General features: G+C 44.1%; 1 protein-coding gene across 4 annotated transcripts; it reads left to right on the forward strand.

Moving 5' to 3' along the window:
• Positions 1 to 983: 983 nt before the first annotated feature.
• On the forward strand, positions 984 to 26609 carry UBXN7 (UBX domain protein 7). Of its 4 annotated transcripts, XM_052686002.1 has the most exons (12): positions 1408 to 3016; positions 4479 to 4626; positions 5531 to 5640; positions 6555 to 6622; positions 8457 to 8522; positions 10504 to 10616; positions 15767 to 15913; positions 16286 to 16376; positions 17421 to 17548; positions 17994 to 18387; positions 19081 to 19160; positions 20447 to 26609. In XM_052686002.1, the coding sequence occupies exons 3-12, from the start codon at positions 5621 to 5623 to the stop codon at positions 20606 to 20608; spliced, it is 1269 nt and encodes a 422-aa protein (XP_052541962.1). In that variant the 5' UTR covers positions 1408 to 3016; positions 4479 to 4626; positions 5531 to 5620; the 3' UTR covers positions 20609 to 26609. The 4 variants fall into 4 exon arrangements, with proteins under 4 accessions (XP_052541959.1, XP_052541962.1, XP_052541961.1 ...); XM_052685999.1 differs by lacking the exons at positions 1408 to 3016; positions 5531 to 5640 and adding an exon at positions 984 to 1112; XM_052686001.1 differs by lacking the exon at positions 5531 to 5640 and having other exon boundaries at positions 1409 to 3016.
• Positions 26610 to 27614: the final 1005 nt, after the last annotated feature.

Here is a 27614-nt window from a genome sequence, read left to right on the forward strand (position 1 = left end):
CTTGGACTGGGAAAAAGAAAAAAACAAAACCAACTTGCTTTGCGAAACACATCTCACATGGAAAAGTTGAAAGGCTGTTGCAGAATGGGGAAAACAAACAAGACTAGAAGTCAATCATTAGCTGCACACTCAACTGAAGTACACAAAGCCTATAAACCTGTACTGGGTGCCCAGACCAGCAGCCTTGTGAGGGCTGCAAGCGTTCGGATCCCCTCATGGCCGTACTCACAGTGCGTGTGGCAGAGCGGTCCTCAGGAGCGTCCTCGTGTTTGTTTTATGCTTTTCTTGTTGGAGGTTGGAATTCAGCTGCTGGGAGGATTTTGGTTGCTCCACGCGCTTTGCAGCAGGCTCGGGTTGGTTAATGATTCCTTTTTAGCTCTCAGTGCTTGATCCCGAGCACAGTGAGAACTTGCCAGGCAACCTTGGGGAGCCGTTCTTGTTGGTGTGGTGATATTTCTCAGATTCTGGTTCATAAAACTCGTCTCCTCCAGTCCAACACCTCCCACACAGCATTCCACCCGATGCTGTTCTGAGGTAAATGCGCATGAAAGCAACGGCACCCCACCACTCAACCCTCCTGCTGGTGAGGAGAAGGCTGTGCGCACAGCCTACCCGGGCTCCAGCAACGCCTTTGGCTCTCTCCCACGGCATTCTCCCGCACGACAGCAGTCGTGGCCGGACGCGTTGCCGAACAAAGAACGGAGGGCCGGGCCCAGAGAGCGTTGCTGGATGGAGAGAAACAAAAATGCGTTCTCGCTGGGGAGCGGCACGGGCCTCATCGCCGCCCCGCACGTGCAGCAGCAGCACTTCCTGCGTCCGGCGGAACCGGCCTCAATCGATCCCTTTCCCGCCGCGGCGGGTCGCCCCTTCAGAGCGGGCGGCCGAGGCGGCGAGAGCCGCGTTACCACGGCAACTCCCGCGCCCCGCCCCTGCGCGGCGCCACCCAGGCGGCGGGGCAGAGGAAGGGCGCGGGCGGGCTTCGCGCCTGCGCGGTGCGCGCGGGCCGGCGGCGTGCGTGTTGTTGTGCGGCGGCGGCAAGATGGCGGCGCACGGGGGCTCGGCGGCCTCCGCGGCGCTGAAAGGGTTAATCCAGCAGTTCACCGCCATCACGGGTGAGGCACGAGGAATGCCGGGCCCGGACCGGCTCACCCGCCGCTTCACGCTTTCGTCGAGCGGCCGGGATGGAGGCGGAGGGCCGGGCGCAGTGAGGCGGGGGCCCGGCGGGGCGGGGGGCCGGGCCCGTCAGCGGGGCGGCGGCGGGGCGCCGGGCTGCCGCGAAGCCCGCCTCGGGGAAACGCGGCTGCGGAGAGGCGGGCGGCTCGCCCCGCGGCCGGGAGGCGGTCCGCCGGCCGGGTCCTCGCTCGAGGTCGCGCAGTTCGTGCTCGCTTCGTGGGAAGCTCGCGCTTCGCGTGACGGCGCTGAGTGGCGTCTGCTGAAAGCGTCCGTGCGGAGCGTCGGCGTGTCGGCACCGCCGTCGGCTGCGGGCTGCGGACGGACGCGGCGTGCGTGCTTTGGGGCTCCCCGGGCACGGCACCCGCAAACGGGAGTGCTGGGGAGTTACGGGGCCTGGGATCTTCTGACGGAAACCTGCTGGACTAAACCCTTGCTGCTATGAAAGAAGAAGCGTCTTTCGTTACGGCGAGCTCCCGTGTGTGTCTGGTGTTCTCGCTCTCTGCGGTGCCTGAGAGAAGGCCGAGTAGAGCTGTGCTGTTTGCCCAGCAGCCATCTGCGCATATAGCTGGGTGATGGAGATGTCTAAACCCTGCTCCCGATCTTCAAAACAGAAAACAAGATCCTGCTGGGTTCTGCCCACCTACCTCTGAAAGAGAGGTTTGAGGTTCTGTTTGTTGAAATAGAATGTAAGGTTCTGTTTGGAGGTGAGTTCTTGCAGAGTTGTCTGACCCTGTGGCACAGTGACAGGTGCTGCACAGCACACCCTCAGTGGTCTGTCATCAGCCTGCACCTTTGGTGTGAACCTGCTTTCTCAGGGGGGTAGACACATGCTCCAGCCCTTATGGTTCTGTGTAAGTGCACAGAGTTACCCACGTTTGTGTGGAAAAGGTGAAATGAACTCCATCAGACCAGAAGGCCAACTGAGTTCTGGGCTGCATTAAAAAGGGGTGGCCAGCAGGGAGAGGGAGGTGATGGTCTCCCTCTACCTGTCTCTTGTGAGGCCCCATCTGCAGCACTGCATCCATGCACGTCCAGCACAGGAAGGACATGGAGCTCTTGGAGCAGGTCCAGAGGAGGGCACTGAGATGAGCAGAGGGCTGGAGCAGCTCTGTTGTGAGGGAAGGTTGAGGGAACTGGGCTTGTTTAGCTTGCAGAAGAGAAGGCTCCAAGGAGACCTCGTTGTGGCCTTCCAGTGCTTGAAGATAGCATATAAACAGGAGGGGGAACGGCTGTTTGTGAGGGTGAACAGTGATAGGACAAGGGGGAATGGTCTTAAACTGAGACAGGGGAAGTTTAGGTTGGAGATTAGGAGGAAGTTTTTCACCCAGAGGGTGGTGAGGCACTGGAACAGGTTGCCCAAGGAGGCTGTGGATGCCCCATCTCTGGAGGCATTCAAAGCCAGGCTGAATGTGGCTCTGGGCAGCCTGGGCTGCTGGTTGGCGACCCTGCACATAGCAGGGAGTTGAAATTAGATGATCACTGTGGTCCTTTTCAACCCAGACCATTCTATGATCTGCTTCCAGCACACCTGATGGTGAGCAGCAGTCACAGAATCACAGAGTCTGGAAAAGACACTATAAGCATCAGGTCCAGCTGCCAAGCCATGTCTGCTAACCCATAGTCCTTGAATATACTTCTCAGACAGCAGTTTTTTTTTTCCTTTGGTGCTCTCGTCCAGAGAAGTGTTAAGAGAGTGTAAGTCCTGTGTATCTTTACAGATGAAATTACGGGATAAAAAGAAATTTCTTTCAAATCTTGCAGAATAATTAGAATTTCTGTTTGCCAGCAGGAGCACTGAGAACACTGGTGTGATGCTGTTTTCCTTAGGACTGAGGAAGATTTGGTACGAACGCATTGTATATTCATGACTTTAAAAAGCAGAAGGTGGAATATAATTTTTCTTCTGGTCCTCCTAAATGAACAGCATGGTGTGACTGTGCACTGAGGTTGCAGGCTGTGTGTATATTCCAGAATCTTCAGGTATTGCTTCGTTTCTGCAGCTGGTGTTGAAGTGAGCTCCTGAAAATATGAAAGAGCAGTTACAGTGAAAAACTATTAGATGCTTTTGTGTTTGATTGGGGATGGTACTAGTTCATTCTGCACTCTTATTTTGATTAAGGTCCTCCAGCTTAGCTGAATACCATTGGGGTACTCTTGTGGCAGGTTGGTTCTTGGGTTTGTTTTTTCTCTTGAAAAGTTACCTTGATCAGCTTGACTTTTCCCTTGTGGTGTAATATAGTGGCACAGGTCATTTAGTATTGCTTTATCTTAACAGATTCAAAGTGTGTTCAGTGTATCAGTCTGTTTAATCTAAAGCTCTGAGTACTTCCTGGAAAATCTCAGGACACCCAATGAAAGCAAGTTAAATGTTTTGCTCAAAGTGGCGTTAGCTGTCATTCTGAAGCTGGGAAAACAGAGTTTTCTTCATTTCAGTGACTTGTGGTGAAGCTGGTAAGAATTATTGCAGACCAAAAACTGCTCCCAAACTGGTTCAGCTGCATTTTGCCACTCTTTTCTCTGTTCCAGCTTTTCCATATTAAAATAGACTCTTTGGCAGCCTGCTACCTATAGAGACGTAGTGTAGTAAATAGACTCTTAAAAGATTAGATGCAGGAGGGATTCAGGTGGTGCTTTTGTTGACTGTGCGGCCTTGAGGAAGCTTTAGAGGCAGACTGTGTAAGGAAGAACAACAAGTGTTGCTAAGGAGTATTGTTTCATCCTGAGCAGCACATTGGTCTGCATTTGGTTGGGCCTGGGAGCCATTCTAGTAAGTGCTAGTGATGATACTACTTTTTCCCTGTTCACTTTTAAAATTTCCTTGTACATGAACTGAGCTTGTGCTTGTTTGTTTCTGCCTTCTGGAGCACTCAGCGAAACAGGGAATCTTCTTTAAGTATCTGTTAGAGGAGGGTAAAAACTTTGGCACTGGATTTAGTATTCTCTCTGTTAAAATGTTAAATCAGTTGATTGTTTTGTTTTGTTTTTCATATAACACAACAAGTCAAATTTAATAAGCGTGTCAATATTTGGAAAACTGTACAAAGAGAAAAAGAAGCGCTCAAAAACGCTCCCGCAGAATTGCTGGAAGGGAGAAGCGTGGCTGTTCTGTATCCAGGCATTCCCTTTTCCCTTGAGATGTGTGTTTGTCTCACCTCATAGTCGTGCCTTAGGGATAAGTGGCACCTGCTGAACTGCTCTAATGATCAGTGCTTTAGAAGAGAAGCTTGCTGGTTAGCTGTTCCCAGCGCTTCTGATCAGAACACTTCATGAAGAATGCTTCAATATATTTTTTTTTTGCCTTACAGGTGCCAGTGAAAGCGTGGGAAAACATATGCTTGAAGCATGCAACAACAACCTGGAGATGGCTGTCACCATGTTTCTGGATGGTGGAGGCATAGCAGAGGAGCCCAGCACCAGCTCTGCAGCAGTGTCTGCAGTTCGGCCACACACCGAGTACGTACATGGGCATGTCTGCATAAACATTTTGTAGTGTAAGACAGAGCAATTCAAGCAGTTGTTCTTTCTCCTAACCTGCTGTTATTTCAGTGTAATGTGTGCTTTTTTGATCTTGTTTGATTGATTGCTTTGATGTTTTTCTTAATAAATAAGTTTTTCTTATTGCACAAGCTGGTCTCTCTTGCGTGTACTTCAGAAGTTTCCCATTGCATGCACATGCTGTTTTTGCAGGCTTAGCTTGGGTCACTGAGGTGAGGATCCAGCAAAAAGTGGGTCTTAGTTTTAAATGGCTCCAGGAATTTTGCTCTATGTTCTTTTGTACTTAGAGAATTTTGTCATTTTGGTTTTTATTAACTGAGACCCGAGTCCCATTTGATAGCATTTTCTTGTGTTGTTTTAACATTAGATCACGTACACTGATGTGCAGAGGAACAAGCAACTACAAAATCTGCATTAGTGTCTTACACATCACGTGCCAATAAAGGTGCTTTGACGTGGCAGAGTCTTTTGGTGCTGCCTGTTAATGTGCCTGCATGGGATAAGGGGAATATTTTGCATGGAAGCTAATTGGTATCAGTCACATCTGTTGAAAGTTCTGTATTAAACATAGCCATGCTTTCTTCTTTATGGAAGTCTTTTACTTCAGGCAAGAGGGAAATAACTTCTAAAGAAAATTCTTGCTGCTTGCACTTCTGAAGCACATGTACACATTTAAACAACTGTTAGCACTGACTTCTATAGTTCAGTGCCTCCCTGTTTGAACCTGTAACAGGTAATGAAGTTAAAAGTCTGTATCTGTAGGTGTTAAGAGTTCGTATTTCTAGATAACTTCTGGCACATCAGTAACTCAATATTCAAGGTTTATTTTGAATACTTCCTTTTTTATACTTGACACCTTCAGGTGCTGGTCAGCTTAGTTTTACTTCTAGGAAGAAAGAAAAATATGCAAATGCAGAAAGGAGAATAACTAGCTTCACAACAGCGATCAAAGATGTGGAGGCTAATAGCAAGGTTAGTGAATCTTGCTGGTGGTGTGAGTTACTGCTTGAAACCTGCATGGCCAGGAGCCAATAACTGCACACTTAAAGACTTTGAAGAGTCCAGGAAGGCGTGCAGCTCGGGAATACTCTGTAGGTCAGATGTTGAAATGGATTTTCTTGGATGAGCCTGTGCTGCTCCTCTGAGTAGATACATGAGTTAGGGATCTGAACTGAGTACAACTGAGTACACATTTCTATTCTTTCATAGCTCTTGTGATTTTATTTCTTCTCCTAGACGTAATTTCAGTTTACATAGTGTTCTCTGTAAGCATAGCTAAGCTGCTGAAATGTGAAAGGAGCCCAGCCATGAAAGCAAGTAATTGCTTCAGATTATATGGAGGAAAATAACCATTTTGACCATCTTGTTTTACATCCTGTGGGAAAAAAAGAGTCATGAGTTTCAGGTGAAAATAAAAGGTTCCAGCAGGAGAAAGCTCATAGTAATCAATCTTTTTTTTTCCCTCTGTGTACAGATAAACAGGGGAGGAGGGTGGCAAGTGGGTTGATTACCTAAGTTTTGAAAGACAGTTTCCAAGTTCTGAGGAGGTTGTGAAAGTAAAAAAATATGTGTTTGAATTGTTTTTGTCAATTCAATTGACAGAAGACTGGGATCAGGGTACCACAGGATTTGTGTAATCTCCTGTCAAGATGTAGAAAAGTGCACTGTGCACGTTAATGCACAACGTGCTACATCCTGCTTCAGTGCCTTGAGTGGGAGTAGAGGGTTCCTCAAGGTCTGTTTTGACATCAAATCTCTGATTCTGTGCAATGGCACAGCAGTGTCCTCAGCTAGTCCAGGTCGCAGGAACCTTTTGAACACAACATAGTTTGGTTTATTTAATACTCAAACATTATCATCTCTGATTTTCCTTTCCTCTTCAATAGGGATGAAGTACGAGCTCCAATTCCTCAAAAACAGGAAATTTTAGTAGAGCCTGAGCCCTTGTTTGGAGGTAGGCTTGTGTTCTTATTTCATTGTTTGCTTTCTTTAAATACCTTGAAATCATGTTCATATGATGAGAAAAACAAAATGTCATGAACATGAAGAAAGCAGTGTGCCTGTTTGTGTTTTTGCCCTGTTCCAGCTCCTCAGCCATCTAACACGACTGCATGCTTGGAAATATACTGATATTTAAAACCTTACACATCAGAGATGCTGTATTTGCAGTGGTGTCAATTTGCTAACTCCTTTTTCAGAGGACTTCTTGAGTCACCAGGCAGTTAGTAACATTGAGTTCCTGTGTTCCTGGCATTCATAACCATGTGATACTGCTGCAAAAATGTCCAGACTGGTGGGGTGAAAGCTTGGGATCTGGCTGACAAGTGAAAATGGAGTGAACAAATGCATGTTTCTTGAGGACATCCAGAAAGAAGGGTTGAACTGCATGATAGCTTGTCATTCTCTCAATTTCTCCTTTAGGAATTTAATTTGCACTTTAAGCTGCATCACACAGCTGAATTAAGAATCTTGCTCTTTTTGTCAATGGAAGACATGGAAATGCTCATCTCTGTAGTGATCCCATGTCCATGGGAAATGCATTTTGTGTTGTTTAGTTCCTGCTGAATAGGATTGTGAGGCCTAGCTTCTGTTTCACTGTGGAACTGGTTCTCACTTGATCTTGTTTTCAACATCAAGAGATTTGTTTTGCCAACGTGCCCAAGCTGAGAGGTGGTTGCAGAAGGTGCCCTGAGGACTCTTGGAAGACATGGCGCTGGCTTCTTCCTCTTGCTGCCTTTGTGACCCAGCACAGTCTTTGACATAAGCTCCATAGATGCCTGTGGGTTCGTGATCCTAAGTAGTACAGGAGTATGATCTGCACTCTTGCTGGTCCTTTTCTGCTCACGTCACTCACTGAGCACAGACGTGCTGTCCCTCACTGCCCTACTGAGGCAATCTGTGGTAGCCTCCTGGCTCTGTCTCATCCAACAGCTCTCATGTTCACACTGATGCCACTTCTATTTATAGCATGAAGCAGGCCAGCAGCTGGAAAGCTGCCTCACTTGGTCCTTCAGCTCTAACCTCAAGCAGGGTATGTTCCAGTTTATGGTTTGAGCAGCTGCGTATTGAGGTGCTTGAGTGAGCTTGGATTCTCTTCCAGTTGAGAAGACCTGTATCAGTTTGTACTCTGCCAGATACACTGAACCACTCCAGAAGTAGAAAATGTCTTAGAAAAACAGCCATCTGGGTTGCAGTTCACATCTTCACCTGCGCTGGACTTGTAGCAGCCAAGCCTTGGAGAGGCTGCTTTTGCTGAAGTGCTATTTCAGCTACTACTCAAAACTACAGTGAAAATTACTCTGAAGTTACCTGTAAGAGGTTGTGCTTGTTGCTAAGCCTTTAGAGGAGAGAGATCCTTGCTGATACTGACACTGGATCCTAGGAAGAGCTTGGCTGAGTCAAATTCAGCCCTGTTGGAATGAAATCTGGATACATGATTAAAAAGGAAATAGAAACGTGTAAGAAACAGTTGTGTTTCCTAAGAAAGAAGGTATTCTCCCTCTGGGTTTAATTTTATGAAGTTTTTCTTAGAAATCACCTTTAAAAGTCTTGATGGGAATCATGACATTTTGATGCTGTGACAGCACTGCCACTACATACTGATGTATGAGTGCTTGGTGAGCCCAGGAAAAAAGGCTAACTTTACATTAATGTGTACTGCTGGTACATTTTTCTTCTCTGCTGGGAAATTTGAAGGGAGTAAGTGATGGGGAAAAATGGTTCTCATAAGCTTACCTGTTTCATAGTATGCCTTTGAAGTAATTACTGCAATACTTTTTTCTTTGAAGCTCCTAAGAGACGCAGACCTGCGCGTTCAATATTTGACGGCTTCCGGGATTTTCAGACAGAAACCAGTAAGTGTCTGCTGATCAGTAACTTAGACAGGTTCTCTGTTGGGTTGGTTTTTTAGTACAACAGCGATTGCAAATTAGTTTCCACTGTAGGCTGTGATAGCTTTCAGTCATTGAATGCTTTTTAATTGCTTACTGCATGTAAGATGTTATTTGGGAAGAATACTGTTGGACTGTTCCTTGTTGTAGTGACAGTGCTGTTTGCTGACAGTACTCTGTCATGTCTGTGGTACAGTAAGTGGCATTAATTTATTTCTGAGGCACCTTACCTTGTTCTGAAGTGGCTGAAGGGAAAGCATTGGTTGATGGATATATGAAGCAGGTACTGAGGGTGCTGTGCAAAGTACTTGCCTGTGCTACATAAGTAAAACCATGAGACAGCATATTCTGCCTTCTTTCCTATGGCAAATGCTTTCTTGATAACTCTCAAAAAAGCCTTTTTCTGCTTTAGAGAGAATTAAAAATGAAGAACAGTCCAATACCCATGTATAAATTGAGTTTACCTATTATTTTTTTCTTTGATAGCCATAGGTGGCTTTGGCACTTGAATTAGATTTGAGTATAACCCTGAGGCTTCTTCCTTGGCCTTGTGAATTGACTGTAGTGAATTTAATCTATTTACCATTCCCTATCCATTCATTTGCAGGCTCTCCAAAAGACAAAGCATTGGGTGTTATATAAGCATTTAAGTTTCATAGAAAGGGATTCTCTGAGAGCCAAACACCATTTATTTTGCATCCCAGTTAGGTTTGTTATGCAGTTGTTACCACTGATGCTTCTGGAGACCTGAAGAGCTCTAACCGAGGACCTGGTTCCCAAGGAGTTAGGTGCTGTCATATGCCAAACTGAAAATAAGCATTTACCATCTCTGGCTTTCCCCTGACAGCCTTGATCAGTTTGTCAGAAGTAATAATCTAATCAGGTGTTAAAGTCACTGGCAGCTACATACATTAAAATCATGAATTTACAGAAGCTTCGTGCCCTTATATTTTCTCTCTTATAGCAAAGTCCTTTAGAGTTTCATGGTCTGTAAAACCATTGTGAAGGTTTCTGATGAAACTGGATGTTTTGATGGTAAATTTCATGGGTGAAAATCACCATCTTGTTACCTCTGAAGAAATGGCCCTAGTCTTAAAAGTCCATGTTGTTTCCTGGCTCCCAGGCCTACACCACAAGTGCACTTCTATCCCTGTAGGGATCCAATGTCTGCTCAGAAATGGTTTGTATGCTATGGCCCACTGATGTTTCCTTACACGATGGGAAAGCTTTAGGGTCATGTGTTGGTTACTCATTTCAGCTGACTTGGTTCCATAAAATGCATTATATCACTGCATTTTTAGGTGAGCAGTTTCTGTGATTTACCTTATTTTATATGATCATGTATATGTAGGAAATGTGCTCTGTATTGTTTTGAGTGGAAGTGATAACACCAATAGAAACTCAAAGTATGGTACTTGGTACAAACAGTCTGAAAACCTCTACATCTAGCAGATTGAGGTATGCAGAACTGACTGTGGGAAGTGTAGATGTTTAATATAAACTTGCAAATATATTTCTCCAAGTGAACTAAATCTTCCTGTGGGGAGTGCCTTACCTTCAGGTATTAGAAGCATTGAATTAGAAATATACTTAGTAAAGTTGTAGTGTTACAGAGTAGCTCAGTTGTTCCAGTCTAATAGCATCAGTGGGAGCAAGTCATAGCCTTTTTAAAATTTTTTTTGCTTGTTTGTTTTTGAATATTGATATATGACCACCTCCACTGATACTTACACTACCCAGGATGTATTTAAAAGTGAAATAAACACCCACTGCTTGCAAGAGTTAGGACAAGTGGAGCTTTACCTAAAGCAACAGCTGATCTTCAGTGTGGTCTGACCTTACGATTGTCTCACCAAAGTTTTGTATATGGGAATATATTCAACTATAAATACATCCTTTGAGTATTTGGTCTAACTCAGCTTTGTTTCCTCTTGGGGCTGTGCAGTTCGACAGGAACAGGAGCTACGAAATGGAGGAGCAGTAGATAAGAAACTCACTACCCTAGCAGACCTCTTCAGGCCTCCCATTGATCTGATGCACAAAGGCAGCTTTGAGACGGTGAGTTTTTGAGTTTTGGTAAGTTCCCTGTGTGGTGGCTGTGTGCAGTGTGGAAGCCCTCTGTTAGGCTGTGTGTGCAGGACAATTAGAAGACCCTGTATTGATAAATATTTGATACACTGCCTCTGAAGGTCTTAACTATCATTGGTAGATCACATTTTTATTATGTTTAAAAGCCAGTACAGCAAATCACACTTGGTGAAACACTTCTGTATACAAGTGAGGCTGGCTAGAATGGAAGAACTGAATCTCTTGCATGATGCAGAAGTAGCTGAGCTAAAGTAGGTGAGCAAAAGTACTTTGTAAGAGGCAATATAGTTTGCAGCAGAGCCTCTAGAGAAGCTCATGCGGTTTTGGTAATATGGCTAAATAATTTTGATACCAAAGCTACTTAAGTATCTGTGTATGGCATTGTCATGAATGCACAACTTTGTGCCAGAAGACTTATTCTTGTACAAAATCACTGTGGTCATCTTTTGCCTCTGGTGGTGGTGGAAGAATTGTCTGAGAGATTGCCCCCCTAAGAAGGGCACAGCTAGGAGGCCTGCTGATTTCCAGTGATCTCAAGTGTCCCCTTTTCTATCTGTGCAGGCAGCTTTGTGGATCTGGTCAGAATTAGTTATGGGATGAATTAGGGACATAACAAGTGATTAGAGACTATCTAGATTGGTTGTGAACAGAGTGAACCTGTGGCTTGAGGGACCAAAAAGGGAATTTGCATAGGCACAGCCAGTGCTGCTCTGTTCTGAAATGTATACACAGTCAGCAAGTGCCCTCTAATCTCTGCTGTGGAATTTGTTTTCTAGTCTTTCCTAATGTGTCACTGAAAACGTGTTAAGACCTTTAGCAGTATTTACTATGGCACCTGTCATTATCATAATTCGTTTCAGAGGATGATGTAACTGATTGATATGCTTGAATGCTCTGAAGTCCATGTGTTCTTATTCAGTCTTGTAAATAAATTAAAAAAAGAGGGAGGAGGGAGAGGGGTGATGTATGTACACACCTTGTCCTGTTCTTTGCAGTAATTCAGAGACATATGCTTTCTGATATTCGTGCTTGCTTTTTTCTGTTCTCATACAGTTCCGTGTCTCATGTGTTACTTTTCGTTTCAAAACTTCCTTGCAAAAATAATCTTTAGCTTCTCAGTTTGTGGGCCGTTACCCTTTCCATTTTACCTTCTGTGACTGCACACTGTTGTGCTGCTTCAGCCTGGGATAAAGGCAGGCCTCCTGTGAATCCAGTGACCAGAATCTTTCTCAAAATTCAATTTTAACAAGCTGCTGTTTGCTTATTCCTTCTCTGTTCACTTAGATAAACATCTGCAGTAACTAAAAAAAGGCTAAATGCTGTCATTTTGAGCACTTGTATTTTAGCACTACCTCCAGTGGGTTTTTTTGTTTCATTTTTTTAAATGATGGGTGTGTTCTAAACTCTGGAGAGGTATGCAAGAAAGTTCCACCAGCCTTTTGTCCTGTAGACTTAGGATGGTATTCAAACTCAGCAACAATATTTCAGTGGTGTCTGGTCTCAGTAAGGTTTTCGTGCATCCTTGTTGCTCAGTGTCTGTTAGGGTGCTCTAACTTTGGTTTCTGTAGTAAGTAGGCTCAGTTGTCTTTTGTTTTGCACAAGGAAATACATTTTCCTTTGAATGCAAAAAAAAATGAGTAACAAAACCCACTGAAGAACCTTAACAATATGATGTGAAAAAGCTGCTGTTTCACTAATGAAAAAGAGCATTAATGTTTAACTTCAGCTCCATCAAAAACTGGGCCACTCGATGCAAGTTACTGTAGGCTGGTGGCTTGGGGCCATGTAAACCAGAGGCAAATGGCTGATACACCAGCAAGATGTTAACGTAACTGCTCCTTCTCTGCTATTAGAGTATTTCAGAGAAACTGAAATGAAACTGCTGAGGGTCAATTCAGATTGCACAAGGGATTTGAACTGATGCTTCCTGACTGTAAAATTGAGCCTTGTTGCATATGAAGCTTCACACTCACCATCTCTTTAACACAGAACCTGCTAAGAATAAATCACTAGAGCAGCAGACCAAACTTACTTTCTAAAGAAGGGTTTGGTTTTGTTCTACAATCAGATATGTTTGTTTCTTTGCGTGTATGCTGTAAAATGCAGTTTAATGTGCAGAGAGCGTGCCCCAAATTGACCTACTTTGCATTTCTTGTTTTGGAAGCAGATAGTTTTCTGTGCTTAATGCTCCTTAGGATTTTGGCACTTCTGTGAAGCAGCAGCGTGACGTTGCAATTTAAAGTCTGTCTATATGAAATTTCCTCATTGTACAGGTTCTCTTCCTGCTGATGCTGATGGTTTTAAAAACATTTTTTTTTGTTTTTATGAAGCGAGCAGTAATAGCTCAGAAGCTGATCTAGTTTTGTAGTTGAATAGTGCAGTTATTTTTACATGCAGTGCTTCTGCACTGTCTAGCTATACTGTGTGTGCTGGTGTACCATTAGCTTGGGAATGGCTGGGTTATGAAGAGAAGCTGGTCTTTCTGTGCTGACCAAGGCAAGGACTGTAACATAAGTAATGTTAATATAAATAGGATGTATCTTGGTAGGCACATCTCTCATTCTGATTTTATCTTATCTCCCAAACTGAACTATGCTCAACTAGCAGATGTCTGGAAGCTCACAAGATGCTGGCTCGGCTTCCTTGTTTCTCTCTGCCCACTGAAGGAGGGCAGTGAATTTCAACAAAGCCAAACAAGAAACCACACAAAACTTATAAACTGCTCATGGTTCAGAAAAATCAAATGAAAGAGGATGACGTATTGTTTTTAGCAGTACATGAGTTAGTTTCTCCAGTGGGAGCCAGCAGTGAGCGTAAAATAACTTTCCTTACTTTGTCTGGCTGGATTGCTGGTTTGTTGCCCTAAGTTGTTGTGATGAAAAAATGTGGATGCCTAGAAAATGGGAAGGGGAATTCAGGGGACATGGGTGGTTTTTTACATCTGTCATGTGGTATTTAAGAATCACTGCCTCTTTCTTTGGAAGCTCCTACTCTGCTATCTAAAGTGTGAATTAGAATACTTGTAAGGAGCAATTGCTCTGTTCTCATCCTGTTTAGGTGCTGTTTAAGTGCACCTAAGTTAAGTTAAGAAGAAGTGGTGGTTGGAAACTGGTGTAATAAACTGTTTCTGAAGCCATCAGACATCACTTGCAGGCTACACAAGCCAGCTCTTGAGCCCTGCAACATTATTTTGGTCATTGATGAAAATGATCCATCCATATAATCTCTATACCCACAATATTTCTTCCCTCTGTACCCCCCCTACCCTTAAAGCAAACCAATATCTGTGTAAGAGCGTGGTTATATATGTGTGTGAGATGGTAGCAGTATAACTGTTGTCCTCTTAAATGTTAAACATGAAACCTATTGCTTTTACAAGGAAGTTAAAAGGAGTTTCAAGAGCTGGAGCTGCTGTACAGTTGAAAACTCATCTTTCCAAAAGTTGCGTGTGGAATTTCCTGCTTGCACCCTTTCAAGTGCAGTAGCTGGATGGAGGAGAGGAGGAGTCAGGTTTTCTCTAATGTTAAAAAATATGCAAAGTGTAGAAGAGTGAGATGCACTTCCAGGTATGCTAGTTATGTATTTCTGAGTTTCTTCATTTAGTCACGTATGGATTACATTAGAACACAGGACTAAGGCAATGTGATTAACTGAAGCTGCATATTCACGGTGTTCCCCTTATTTTTGAGTGGTACCTCTGGGCCTCATCTTAAACTGCCTAGAATTAGTTCTCAAATCCCCCAGTTAGTTCAAGATAATTTTTTTTAAATAAAAGAATAATGGATATATTTAAAACCATTATCAGTTACCCAGGTGTCACCTGCTGCATTTTTCCCCTCTGGAAACCAAATACAGGCTTCTCACTTGGTAACATTAGTGGTGCCTGTGAGGACAGAATGAGTATTCCACGCTTCTACATTCATGTTTTTTTCTGTAACAGCTTTCCTTTGAATAAAATAAAAATTGTCTGCAGGTCCTTTGGCCATGCAGAACGTATTTTGTAGACCGAGATCTGCTGAACAGTGAGCAGGCTTCCAGTTTGATATTTACTGGTTTACCAAGTGCATTGAGGCTTACGCTTTAAGCTAAGTGGATGGGGTTCATGCAGCTGTCTTGCATCAGGCAGACTGACTGTCCTGAGGTGTGCTGGCTAAAAGTCCATCTGAAATTAAAAACCTTGCTTTGGGGAACAAACTGCCACCAAAAACAGCAAAATCTCTTGTAGCGTTCTGATGACGTGAATTTGCTGTTAGGTGCCTGGCCAGCAGGATAGTGAATGCACTTATAAATATATGCATACTTTTTTTAAGAAGGAAGGGGCATTCATTTGCAAGTTCCAGTCTCTCCAGATGGTAAGAGCATTCCTGCTGTTGATATAGCCCTCTTTTTTTCAACAGGTATGGCAATTCAGCGATCAGAATTACATTCTTGATCAAACTCCTACCATTATCTTGCCACCAAGCAATCAGACTATGCCAGCTTTGTGACTCAAACCAGTAAGATTTCTTCCTGCACCTTCCCGTCTTCCTCCCAACTTGCAGTCTGGATAAGGAGCATCAAAAAAGGATGCCGAATTTGGCAGTTGCAGTAATAGCGTGACTCAAAACCTTGAGAGAGAGGGGCAAAAACAAACAAAAAAGCCAAGAGAGGAGGTCCAACTGCATTGATGCATATCCTCTGTCAATTGTGTTGTCTGCTTAAGTAGAAGATGATCCACAGGTTTATCTCTGGAGTGAGCAGGTCTTTCCTCTGTTGTCAGATTGGCGTGGTTTGACTGCACTCTTCCCTGAACAAGTACTGAATTCAGTGCCTTTCCCCACAACTCGCTCCCCTGCCCCACTGCCAAAGCTGCTTTTCCCACTCTGTGCTTGGCTTGTTGAACTCCAGCAGCTCTGTTCATCGATGTGATTCTGTAATTTAACCAATCTCATTTAAGCAGGTCTTTCAGCCCTGCCTTCTGTTTTGTGGATGCCTTTGCGCTAGCTCGGTCCATCTTTCTCACTCTGAAGGGGTTTTGGTGAAAATTCTGACACTGCTAGAAGCCATCACTGATCATTGCTGGCATTGTTTGTGTCGTGCTCTTCGATGTTAGCTAATGAAGCTTTGCTCTCTGCTTACAGGCCAAGGAGTGTGGTCAGATGCAGAACAAATGGCTCATGATAAACATTCAGAACGTGCAAGATTTTGCGTGCCAGTGTCTGAACCGCGACGTATGGAGCAATGAGGCTGTGAAGAACATCATCAGGGAGCATTTCATTTTTTGGCAGGTAGAATCACAGAATTCTGTGGGTGGGAAATTTAACAGAGCCACACCAGTAACTTGATGCCCTGTTAGGTGGGACAGTGAAAGCAGTTGTCTTTGATTACAACAGCGCTACTGTGGTTCTCTTGGAGAACTGCAGAGGTTAAGGGTGTGCATTTTAATGCCTAAGCAGCCTTTTACTTCTGATTGAAAATGTTATTGCTGAACCACTAATACATACACTGGTAGGGGTGCATGTTCAGTTGTAGAAGTTGCTGAGACTTGTGTTTGCTATTTGTTGCATGCACTGTACAATAGAGAAAAACTTGGTATGTTTTCACGGTCGTTCGTGTTCCCTTTCCACTCAGTAACTTGCTTTCAACGTGGTATTTTGTAGGTCTATCACGACAGTGAGGAGGGGCAGAGGTACATACAGTTTTATAAATTAGCAGACTTCCCTTATGTCTCCATCCTGGATCCCAGGACAGGTAAGATAAGGGACAGTTACTTGGAGTGGCAGCTGTGAGCTGGAGTACTGTCATCCTTGGCACAGTGTTACACTGAAGCTTCTTCCTTACCACATTACCCTGTGAGACTTCTCATCCCTGTAGAAATGAAATAGTAACTTCTGGAGGCACTGAAGGAGCAAAACTCCCAAGCCTTTCTGAAATGCTGTGTTGGATGATGGTACTTGCTATGGCTTATTGAGCACTTTGTGTAGAAATTGAAAATAGTACCACCTGGTGGTGGAACTCCAAAATCAACGTTTTTTTGTAAGTGGTGTTTTAAAAGCTACTTGAAATCTTGTGATGAATTTGTCAGGTCACTTACCCATGACATGAATACGAATCTGCAATCCCATTCCTGTCACAGTAGCTTAATGAGGCTTAGCGATGACTTATTAAATTGCATCTGAATTTTCAAATACCAATTTGATTGTTCAGTTAAAAAATAAATAAATGTTACCTTTTTCTCCATTGCTCTTGAAGTTGGACCTTTTTGTTTTGTATGCCAACACGTTGCCTCTTCTGTCATCATAGAAGGCTGCTGTATTAATGGTTCGGTCTCATGCTTCTCAGGAATTGAAGTAATAGTTTCTTTAATCAGAGCTGAAATTTCTCACCATTTGATTTAACCACCTCAAAACATTTTTTGCTGTTGTTGAAACTGAAGTTAAGATACTCTTCCTAGCACTAATGGAAGCAGATGCTGTTTACCAAGAGGCAGAATCGAAGCAGGAAGAGTGTATAACTTCATAAAATTAGTGTTCTGTGTTTTTTAATTTTAATATCCAATTCACCTTTCTGGATGCATATTTTCTCAGAAAAGAACAAAAAATAAGGCTTTTCAAGGGGGTAGAGGGAGGAAGCTTTGTAATGATCAGGTGGTGGCCTGTGGGCAGCTACAGTTCCACAGATGTGGATTCTTGCATAGCACGTGCACAGGAGTGAGCTGATGTTTTTGACAGCTATGCTGCAATCTTTGAGGAGTTGTTGCTGAACATAGACTTCACAGTGCTGTATGTTTCCCAGGCCAGAAACTAGTGGAGTGGCACCAACTGGACGTGACCTCTTTCTTGGACCAAGTGACCGGGTTCCTGAGTGAGCACGGGCAGCTGGATGGGCATTCTACCAACCCTCCCCAAAAATGCTCCCGTTCGGTGAGTAGGACGCCCTCTAGGAGGACTGCAGAAACCTGAAATGAAATGTGCTGTGTCTCTGTGCAGCTGCACCGGTTTCCAGTTCAGTAGTGTATAAACAGACTTAATGAATTAGTGGAAGAGTGTGCAAAATGTGAAAGTAATGCACGAAGGGAGTGCTTTCTACCTCGACAGCTATTTTTGTTATGCAGTTTACATTTAGATCATTTGTTTTGTTACATTTGTTTGACTGTTTGTTAACAGTCGCAGGGTTGTGTGGGAAGAAGACGTATTACTCCATGTGAAGCTCCAAGGAGGAATCATTAAGCAGTTACAGGATGACTGGCTTTCCATGCTGTTTGTTCATGACTGTTTTAGTAGCTTCCCTTTGGAATGTTTGATATTGTCTGGATTTTCAGTATGTCTGAAAATATCCTTATGCCTTTTTCCTCTGTCTGCTCAACAGGAGAGCCTCATTGATGCCAGTGAGGACAGCCAGCTGGAAGCTGCTATCAGAGCTTCGTTACAGGAAACACATTTTGATTCCTCACAGACCAAGCAGGAGAGTCGATCAGATGAGGAATCTGAGTCAGAGCTTTTTTCTGGAAGCGAAGAGTTCATTTCTGTTTGCGGATCTGAGGAGGAGGAGGAATCGGAGAATCCTGCCAAGTTGAGGAAGTCTCCACACAAAGACTTGGGGTACAAAAAAGAGGAAAGCCGGAGGCCTCAGCCTGAGCCCCCTGCAAGGACTGAGCCTGGGACAACATCAAATCACAGGGTACTGCCCTGCATTGATGCAGGGGTGGTGGAGGAGCCAGCTGACAAGCCTGAAAGTATGTTGCAGGGCCTAGATGTGAATGGTGAGTGGCCACAGATTGTTTTTATTTTTATTTTTTATAGTGACCTGTGTTTTGCTTTTGTTCTGAAAACTGTTAAACCCTGACAAGCATATTTTCAGCCTTTGTTTTGAAAAGCTAAACCTTTCCTGCTATCTCACTCCCTCGTTGATACTAGATGATTTACTTTGTCAACACTTTGATGTAGTGGTTTCATATTAGTCACTCACATGCCTTAGTTTTGTGACCTTGTTGAATGAAATTCCCATGGGTGTAGTGCAGGCAGCTGTGACAGGCTTCTACCAGTGTGGTAGAAGTGAAATGATGTTAGCTTTACCTCGTGCCTGGCTTGACTGCCTTGAGGGGCTGGACTTTTGCTTATACAAACAAATCCCAGGAGTCTGTGTGCCTCCTTGCAGCTGTGAGCTGGCATGCAGCCCTGTGGAATGCTCTCAAAAGCAAAGGTAGCACAGTGTACTTTCCTCTAGGAACCCAGGCTGATTTTGGTCACTATTGTGAACTCTTGTGTTTATTTTGAACACATGCTGTACAAGTATCTCTTCAGAGACTGAAACACTGCGTGCTAAAAAGTTCTGTGCTTGTCTCCAGTCCCTAACCCTACTGTTCTATGCAGTAAAGTGTGCCACGACCAAAACTACAGAGAGCTCGGTTCAGCTGCCTTGTTTGTTAACTTGTAGTAACTTCCTTTTGTACTAGGACCAAAGGCACAGCTGATGCTAAGGTATCCAGATGGAAAGAGAGAACAAATTTCACTGCCTGAACAAGCTAAACTTCTGGTGAGTGGGGTTACTTGGAGTTCCTTGTTTGAGTACAGGGGAGCTGAAAATGGAGAATTTATTTTCCTATGGTGGCACCAATGACATTGGTGAGAGAAGTGCTTATATCCCTCAAAGAAAATGAGACTACAGAACCTGGTCTGCAAAACTCCAGGTAGAAACTGACCTCGTTTCAAACTCATGTTTTTCATCCTTGCTGTTTTACATGAAAGCTTTAAATAGGAAACAAAAGCATCCAAAAATCCAGCATCAGCTCTCTCAAAACCAAGCGTCATTTCAGAGGTCAACGTGGAGTTCTGAGGCTGAAATAAATTCTGAGGGACACTTACTGTAGGAAACCGCTTTGCTTTGCCAGGTTTTCATTCTTACTTTGTCATAGCAGTCATCTCTATAATATTTCTCAAGTAATCTTAACTCAAGTGGAGCCACTTCTTTCCAGTCCATCACCTGTGCACTTGCATCACCCCTCAGGTGCCCCTCCTTCACTGATGCCCCAAGACGTTGGAGCAGTGCTATGACTGTTCATTCTGCCTGAGTTTTGCTCTCTCACTGTACTCCCTGTCATTCCTCAGCTTGTCTTCATTTCTCTGTCCTGTCTGCCCCTGCTTTACCCTCTCATCTGCTGTGTTTGTTGATGATCTTGGGAAATCTTTCTTGTGTAGCATGGGCATCAGCTCTTCTGATGTGTCTGTTGGATTTGCTGATAGCCCATCTCCCAGTACCCTCTATATCCTTCCTTGATTGCTACTGTAAGCAGAGAAGTCAATGAGCTGAGAATTGCTTTTGAAAGAAAGGAAGAGAAGGATCCCCCAGACCTCATGCTTTTTTGAAGGCAGGAGAATATTCAAACCCTCAGAAAAAATGCTGTATTTATCAGTGTCACCCAACAAAAATACTTCTTTGGTGCCTTTTAGGTTTAACATAAAGGTAATGTCAGTAAACAGGTGAGGGGCTTTTGTTTTGGGGCACTGAACAGATTGTTTTGCAACTTTCGTTTTGCTGTGACTTGAACGTGTGATGTGGAATTCAGATCACTTAAATTAGTGTACTGTTACGTATATCTTCCTTCTGTTTAAATAATCTGTTGGATAATTAGCTTCTATGTTTTATGGCATACAAGGACCAAATTACATAGTGAAGAAGTTGAGATCCATATTACATGCAGATTTCCCTTCTCTGTCATAACGAACTTCTCTTTTAAGAGGGATAATTTTGTGACGCTTTCTGTGGGTTGTTGTTTGTTTGTTTCAATTGAATGACCCTTTTTTGCCTTCCTTCCTCTCTAGGCTCTTGTGAAACATGTCCAGTCAAAAGGGTACCCCAACGAACGCTTTGAACTCCTCACCAACTTCCCTCGAAGGAAACTCTCTCACCTGGACTATGAGATCACATTACAGGAGGCAGGCCTGTGTCCTCAAGAGACTGTCTTTGTGCAGGAAAGGAATTAGCACTGTGGCCTGAGTTCTCCCAGCCTTCCTCCCCTCTCCTCTTTGCCTAGGACACCAACTCGTTGATATGCAGTTGAGGGTCATAGGATTGCAGTGCTAAAATCAGGCAGGCAGCTGGCTGGCCCTTCTCTCTCTTCTTCCCTTCTGCTCTAGCGACAATTGAGCGTGTTCAGAGTTCTGTTTTTGTTCCCAGCTTGAGCCCTTGGGAAGAACATCTTTCCTTTGTTTTCATGAAGTAGAACAGGGACCTATGAATGCAGTGTGCTGGGACTTGGAGTGGCTGTAGTAGACACACCCTGCTCGCTGCTGTTCTTTAATCAGTTTCATTTAATTTGTATTTGAAAACACTGTTTGATAAGGCACTGAGTCACCTCTGTAAAGAGAGAGTGTAATCTTTATTACAGTCTTTCGTTTGCTTTGATTCTCCATGTGAAGGTTCTCCATTAACCTTACAGCATTCTTGAGATCATTCACTTACCTTGCAGTCTGCTGAAACTTACTTTGGAAAGGAGTTCAGGAGCTGTGGCAAGATTCTCTGCCCCTACCTAATAGGCTTCTAGGCTGCATGCATGCTCTCATCATCCTTTAAATGCTGCCAATGGATGCAGGTTTCATCATTTTTTTTATGAAAAAAGCAAGGATCCCCCCTCCAAAAAAAAAAAAAAGACTTGAAAAGTTGGGTCTGCTTTTGCTGCAGTATCAACTCCTCCCTGCAAGGAGGGGGAAATTCTGTTTTTTCTCCTTTTTACTTGCTTTCAGGATTTTGCAGCTGACAATAGAAGGTGGCATGATTCAGTGAAGACCTTGGGAGTGTGGAAAACATGGAGTAAACTTGACAAGTAGTTGGCTTTTTTTTCCCTCCCTCCTTCTGTATGTCACTGCTGCACCAGGGGTGACTAATTTGTAAGTTGGCATTAGAGCACAGACTGCAGTTGGGCAGGACAGCAAGTCCTAGGCAGGGTTCCTGTCATTAATTCAAACCATAAATAGCCTTGTTAAAACTGTGGAAGGAATTAGTACTTCATAAAAGACTTTATAGCTGGTGGCAGCTCCAGGCTGCTTTTTATTCTATTGTAATCTTAATCTGCTGTCATTTACCACTAAACCTGGAAGGATGTATTGAAAGCTACTCCTTTATTTGTGGTTTCATTTCAGCTACGAAAGCTGGCAGCAGAATTCATGCAGGCACATCCTGTGTGTATGCCAAGTGCCCTGTTTTCCCAGTGTCTCACCTGGACATTGAGCCATTGGTACAGCATAGGTTACAGGAAACAAAAGTCAGTTAACACTGCCATCTGCATGATGGATGTGCAGTGTGTTTATTTACAGTTAAGCATCCAATTTAATGTTCTTCATCAGGGAGGAAAAAGGCATACGAGTCCTTCTGTAACTTCCTGTAACTGTCAGGTGGTTCATACATGTGACTTCAGTGGTCAGAAGTTTTCTATAGCCTGAAACTTTTCAAGATATTTGTGCATTTAATTTCATACCAGCCTTTGGAGTCTTTAAATAGAGAAAGCCATGGACAATGTTTTGCATTCCCCATGGTATAACAATACAGTTGTGTAAATTCATTTTCCTTCTGCATTAACGTCTTTGCATTCTACTGCAAGGTACTGCATTGTGAAAGCAGAATCTGATGGCATTTTCCTGACCAGTGAGTGATGTGACATCAGATGCCAGGTTTGGTTTGTAGAGCTCCTTTAAGAGGCTGTTTTGCAGCGCTAAAAGGTGAATGACAAGGCCAGCAGAACGGTGAGAGTGTTGGTGTTTGGCCTCTGGGGCAGCAGCAGCAGCATTTCTAGACTGAAAGATATCTATAGAACTTCTAGAATATCCAAATTCTTGTCTCACACCTGGGAGTAGAAGAGTAGGGCAGAAGGAAACCCTTCTGTGTAAGTATGGTACTTAGGTAATTTCAGCTCTCCAGTTAAATATCCTACTCTGATGTTTATTACCTTGAAACTTGCTGCCTCTTCTTCAGTGAATTGCTGCAAGAAGGTGGGCTGCCAACAGGAAACAGCACCTGGCATCAGCGTGATGTCCTTTCTTGTCCCTCAGACATGGGAGCATGTTGACTTTTCTTGTTCTCCTGCCACTCCCTGTATACAGCAGCCTTTGCACTTTTGCTTCTGTCTCTCAAGCTGTGACTGGCTGGCTGCATCTTGGTACTGGCCGGGGGGGGTTGCATCTGCTCTGAGCACATTGTTCCACATCAGCTTTCCTAATAGTGAACTTAAACATAGAAAATTGACTCTGTTGTTTCAGTCTTGTGCCTGTTCCGTTGGTAGCTTCTCTTTTGATCCTTCTCCACAGTTTTACTAATGTACTTAAGCTTCAGCAATTAGATGTTAAAAAAAAAAATCAACTAGTGGCTGCATCAGGGAAAGAGGGAAAACTGCACTGCAGGCAGGAGCACGAGCTTCATTTCTGATGCTGAAGACCAGCATGGTCCCATATTATGAGCCTTTCTTTCTGACCCCATTTTCCACAACTAGGAGCTGTGGAGCTGACTTTCTTTAATCTGTGCTTAGCTGTAGGATCATGCTGTCAAATCCAAAACAGGAAGTTCTGGTTTAGCATCTCATTGCCTTTGTTATGCTCAATCATCTTGTGCAGAGGAAACCAAAAGTTGCACTTGGATGTGGCAAGGTTTTTTCCTGAGCCATCAAGACTAAAAGTCTTTCGTTTCATTTCTTGTCTTCTTTCTGTCTCTTGGCTTTTTATTAGCAAATAGCAATTCTTTTATAACTGATCAGGAAATTAAGAAATGGGGAGAAAAAACAAAACCATATTAAAAATGGGATTTTTCTTCCCTTTCAGGTAAGGACTCAGAATTATTTTGTGGCAGTTCTTAATGCTTTGTTCTGCTCCAAGAAATAATGAGCTGATCTGTTGTTGAGTTTGTTTGTTTCTCTGGCATGTTGTGGTTTCTTTTGCCTTGACCTGTGAGCTGGAGGCAGAGAGGTCTTAAAGTGTCCCTGTGCACACCTCTTCTCTCTTTTCATTCTTCTCCCTTTTTTCCCCCTTATTCCCACCCCAGTAAAAGCAGAGCCACAGCTCACATCACCCAGCTGTTCTCTGCTGTGAAAGCTGTGAAGAAAAAGCACCAGCCGGGGCACAGCTCCTCAGATTTTCATTCAGAGCTCTTTGGAGTTTGGAGAAACGTGTTTTGATGGCCTGAAGAATGTGGCTGAACACATTAACAGAGCTAAGCATGCGGCAGCTTGTATCTGGGAAGGTGTAAGCCACCTGGACTCAATTTAGAAAGAGCCTTGGTCATGGTTGCTTCTGAATGTTAAGTTTGAAGCTCAAATTACTTTTGACGAGGCTGGAAAAAACACCTTAAATCCTTAATTGCAGAATAAGTTGAAGTTGGAAGGACAAAGGAAATCATCCCTCAGTGTCTGTGGTTTGTGGTTTCCAGTGTTGTTTGGCCACAGTTTGCATGGCAAAGGACTGCCACGAGCAGAGGCAGACAGTGGAAGGCTTTGTTGGTAGGGAGCTAAAGTGCTTCAAGCTGCAGCTTCTTGCTGCTTGCAATGAAACCTTCTTTGCATGTGTTCTTCATCTAGCTTGTTTTTTTTGTTTTGGTTTTTAATGTCTAACTGGCTTATTTTTGCTGTCACAACCAGCATCCAGAAACAGAGCACAAGCAGCTGGACCTCGCTTTCTTTGCCTGTTGCTGTCAGCACACTCTTTTGTTTTGGCTTCCCACTCTCAGACCTCCAGAGATCCAGGGAAGGATTTTGGCTCTTCCTAGCAGTACCTGCTCTCAGCCAGGCTGACCAACCGGCTTCAACCCTGTTGCCTCCTCTCCTGGAGGAAATAGGGCATCTGAAGGCTGTGTCACAGGTTGCTGGATGTGCCTGTGTTGTTTTCATTAGGCTTTGAACCGTGGTCTGAGATTCTGCACTTCTGACATTTATGGACTGAATAATGTCATGCTTCCTGGTGAAAAATCTGATAAGGTGACAACCTTGGTATTGAAAGAATGCGTGTGTGTAGCTTGTAAAGCAGAGCTGTCTACAGAAGGGCAGCAATTTTCAGACGTAGACATAAATGGCCATTTTGATTATGCACCAGCTCACCAAATTAACTACTTAATTAACTCAATCAGTGTCAGTGTACATGCTCCTCTGCACCAAGTCATACCAGCTTCCACATTTACAGGTGCTGTGGTTTGTACGCATGCTGCCATCAGAAACTGGCAGCTGGTTTTAGCACTTAATGAGTAAACCTCACTGCTGGTGGGTTCTCACATAGACTTAGAAAACTTCCATGCAGCTGTGTGCTTTGCTGTTTGACATACCCTGTGACTATTCAGAACTTCTTGCTTGAAGTACGTCTGAGTTACGGGTAATGAAACAGAACAGTTAATCCTGAGGATGGGGGCTTTCCTTTCTGGTTCTTTAAAGAAAAAGGCATCTCCATGCAGGAGTTCTTTGACGACAGCTACTGTGCTGCAGAGGGCACCATGCATTGCTTGCAGCTCCTGCAGGCAGCAAATTACAGCTGGTTCTGAGAGCAGGCTCCTTGTCTGCTAGCTGGGATGCTCTGTCCTGGCTCACTGAGTTTGTTCTCGCTGAGCTGGACCATTGAGTTGGGTTGCAAGAACTCAAGAGTAACAAGGGCTCCACCCCTTCTTGTGGGGCAGGAAATCACAGTGAAGCATCCCTTCAGCTGCATTTTGACTGGTGCTGAAGGCTGCAGCAAACAGGCAAGATGCATCTGATGTTTTTCCAAACCATGTGAGCCTCTGTTATCTGGCTTCATGTGGGGAAGTCCCTGTGAGTGGGAGGATGCGTGTCATTTAAGGAACTTGAAGTAACAACTTGTTACAGCTTTTTTTCTTGTCGCAGCTTTGTCCTTGTTTAATCCCTTTTTAATCCAGCTAGTAGAAAAGAATAGCTCTGTATGCCAAAGAGAGGAGAGGTGGCTGAAGTGGAGGTGGAGAGCAAAGTCCGTTGTGAAGATTGGGTCTGCCTTGTCCAGCTGTTTTTCAACAGAAATGATTTCTGTAGGTGTCGTAGCTTTTGTCTTAAAGGCAATACAAAACTCCCACCTGAGCCCTGCGTTGGCCATCTCTGTTGTTGGAAATTCCTTCAGCTGCATTAGGAGTCAGCCAAACATTTCAGTGATGACTGTTAAGGTCTGCTGTAAGGTGGCTGTAAGGTGAACTGTAGCCTGTGAGGACAGCTTTGCAGGGGCTGTTTCTGAAAGCAGGATCTCACTGCATCCTGCTGCCTGCTCCCAAGCCTGAAGGTTAATGGACTCCCTTTCTGTGGTGTGCTGCAAGATGACTTCTAATCTTGTCTTCTCTTGCCCATGAGGTGCTTAGTGTCTGTCCACTTCCCTAAATAGAGCCATATGTATATATGTGTACACACACACATCTGTAATTGGAGGACGTGGCACTTAACATCAGTGCCTTGGCTTCGTCCGTTCTGTCTCCTGTTTGCTGCCGGTACATTGTGAGTAGTCACAGAAGTTTGGGATTTGGTCACTATCTAATTACTGCGTCTGCAGTACGAGGAAGAGCAGTTCTGTATCTGCCTGTGAAAGGGTGCTGGGATTTGATGGGATAGGATAGCTAGGGGAAGGCCGTGGAGCAGGGGGCCGAGGTGCTATTTGATACAACAGCTCTGTGTGAAACAAATCTGCAGAGCATGCCTCGGAGCCGTGGTGTCTGATGAGAGACACCGGGCTGTACAGCAGATGACTCTCAGTGAGGCTGAGTCCTCTCATGGGTGAACTTACAGTTTCCAAATTTGGGCTTCGCCTGCCGGTTTTTACACTGGTCACTTTTTCCTTCAATGATGCAACTTCATGCTGGAGGAGGGAGAGAACTAATTTGGGTGATTTCAGCTCACTGTGCTGGGAGGGACCAAACTCAAGGAAACCTCTGATCTATATACACAACTGCTGCATTTTTTATAAATATATGTAAATGTCCTATTGTAATATTTGATCCTGGAAATAAAACAAACTGTTTTCACTAGCTTTCTTCATTTCCTGAGATTTTGTTCTGTTTGATTTCAAACTGGAGTCTGTCCCTGTGTTATATTGAGAGGTTTTGGCTTTTTCCTTTGTGGGGTAGAAGGAAAGGAAGAGAAGGACTTCCCTGTTTCTATGTATGTGACTGTTTAACCCGTTCATGGAAAGCTTTGGAATAGGGTAACTGTCAGTGCCATGCTGAAGCCTTAAACCAGCGTTCCCTGTCACTCGTTTCCAGCATGCACTCGAGAGAAGTGTGAATGTGTTTGGCTTGGCGTGTCCAAACCCAAAGCTTTCTCAAGAGTGGGAAGATACCAGCATGTGAAGGATGTGCTAGCCAGCTCTCCAGGGCAGTGTTGGAAGAGATTTAGTCTTCTGTTTTCAGTGTGTGCTCCTCTCCTTGCTGTGGTAAAGAAGGAGCCAAATCCAGAGGCTTGCTTGTGCACTCCTACTGAGCTCTTCAATCCAGCTTAAGAAAACCTTTCCCATTCTGACCAAGTTGAAAAGAGGATTTTGTCACAGGCAGGGAGCTGTGGGGTAGATCCATAGGGTGTATGTCACTTTGTTTTTTTCTTCATGTGTTTTTTCTTTCAGCAGATCCGACTTTCAACCTGCTGACTTTCATGGGATTGGTTCATCTCATCTGGAGCAGTAATTTTATGAAATACCTGAGCAAGTTAAAGCAAATGCCGTATTGTCCAGGTGCAGCACGTTGGTGTTTCTTCAGTCTGGGTTCTAACCCCAAACTCAGCACGGGTCAAATGAGGTCACCTTGGCAGTGAACCACCTGTAGGTCAGTTTTAGTGGTGGAAACCGAGTTATGGATGCTACCAGGAGGAGCGGGAGAGACACCGAGTTGTGCTGAGCACAACTGGACATGAATGTGGTGGCCGAAACCTGGGCTGCAGAGAGCATCAAGTGTGGTGGGATAAAACAACCTGAACAGCTCAGATAAGTGTTGGTGAGCATCCTTACTGCTGTGACCTGCTGTCAGGGGAGGAGTTGGCTT

Source organism: Tympanuchus pallidicinctus, unplaced genomic scaffold (genome assembly GCF_026119805.1).
Source record: "Tympanuchus pallidicinctus isolate F22 unplaced genomic scaffold, pur_lepc_1.0 scaffold22, whole genome shotgun sequence".
In the NCBI taxonomy this organism is placed as follows: Eukaryota; Metazoa; Chordata; class Aves; order Galliformes; family Phasianidae; genus Tympanuchus; species Tympanuchus pallidicinctus.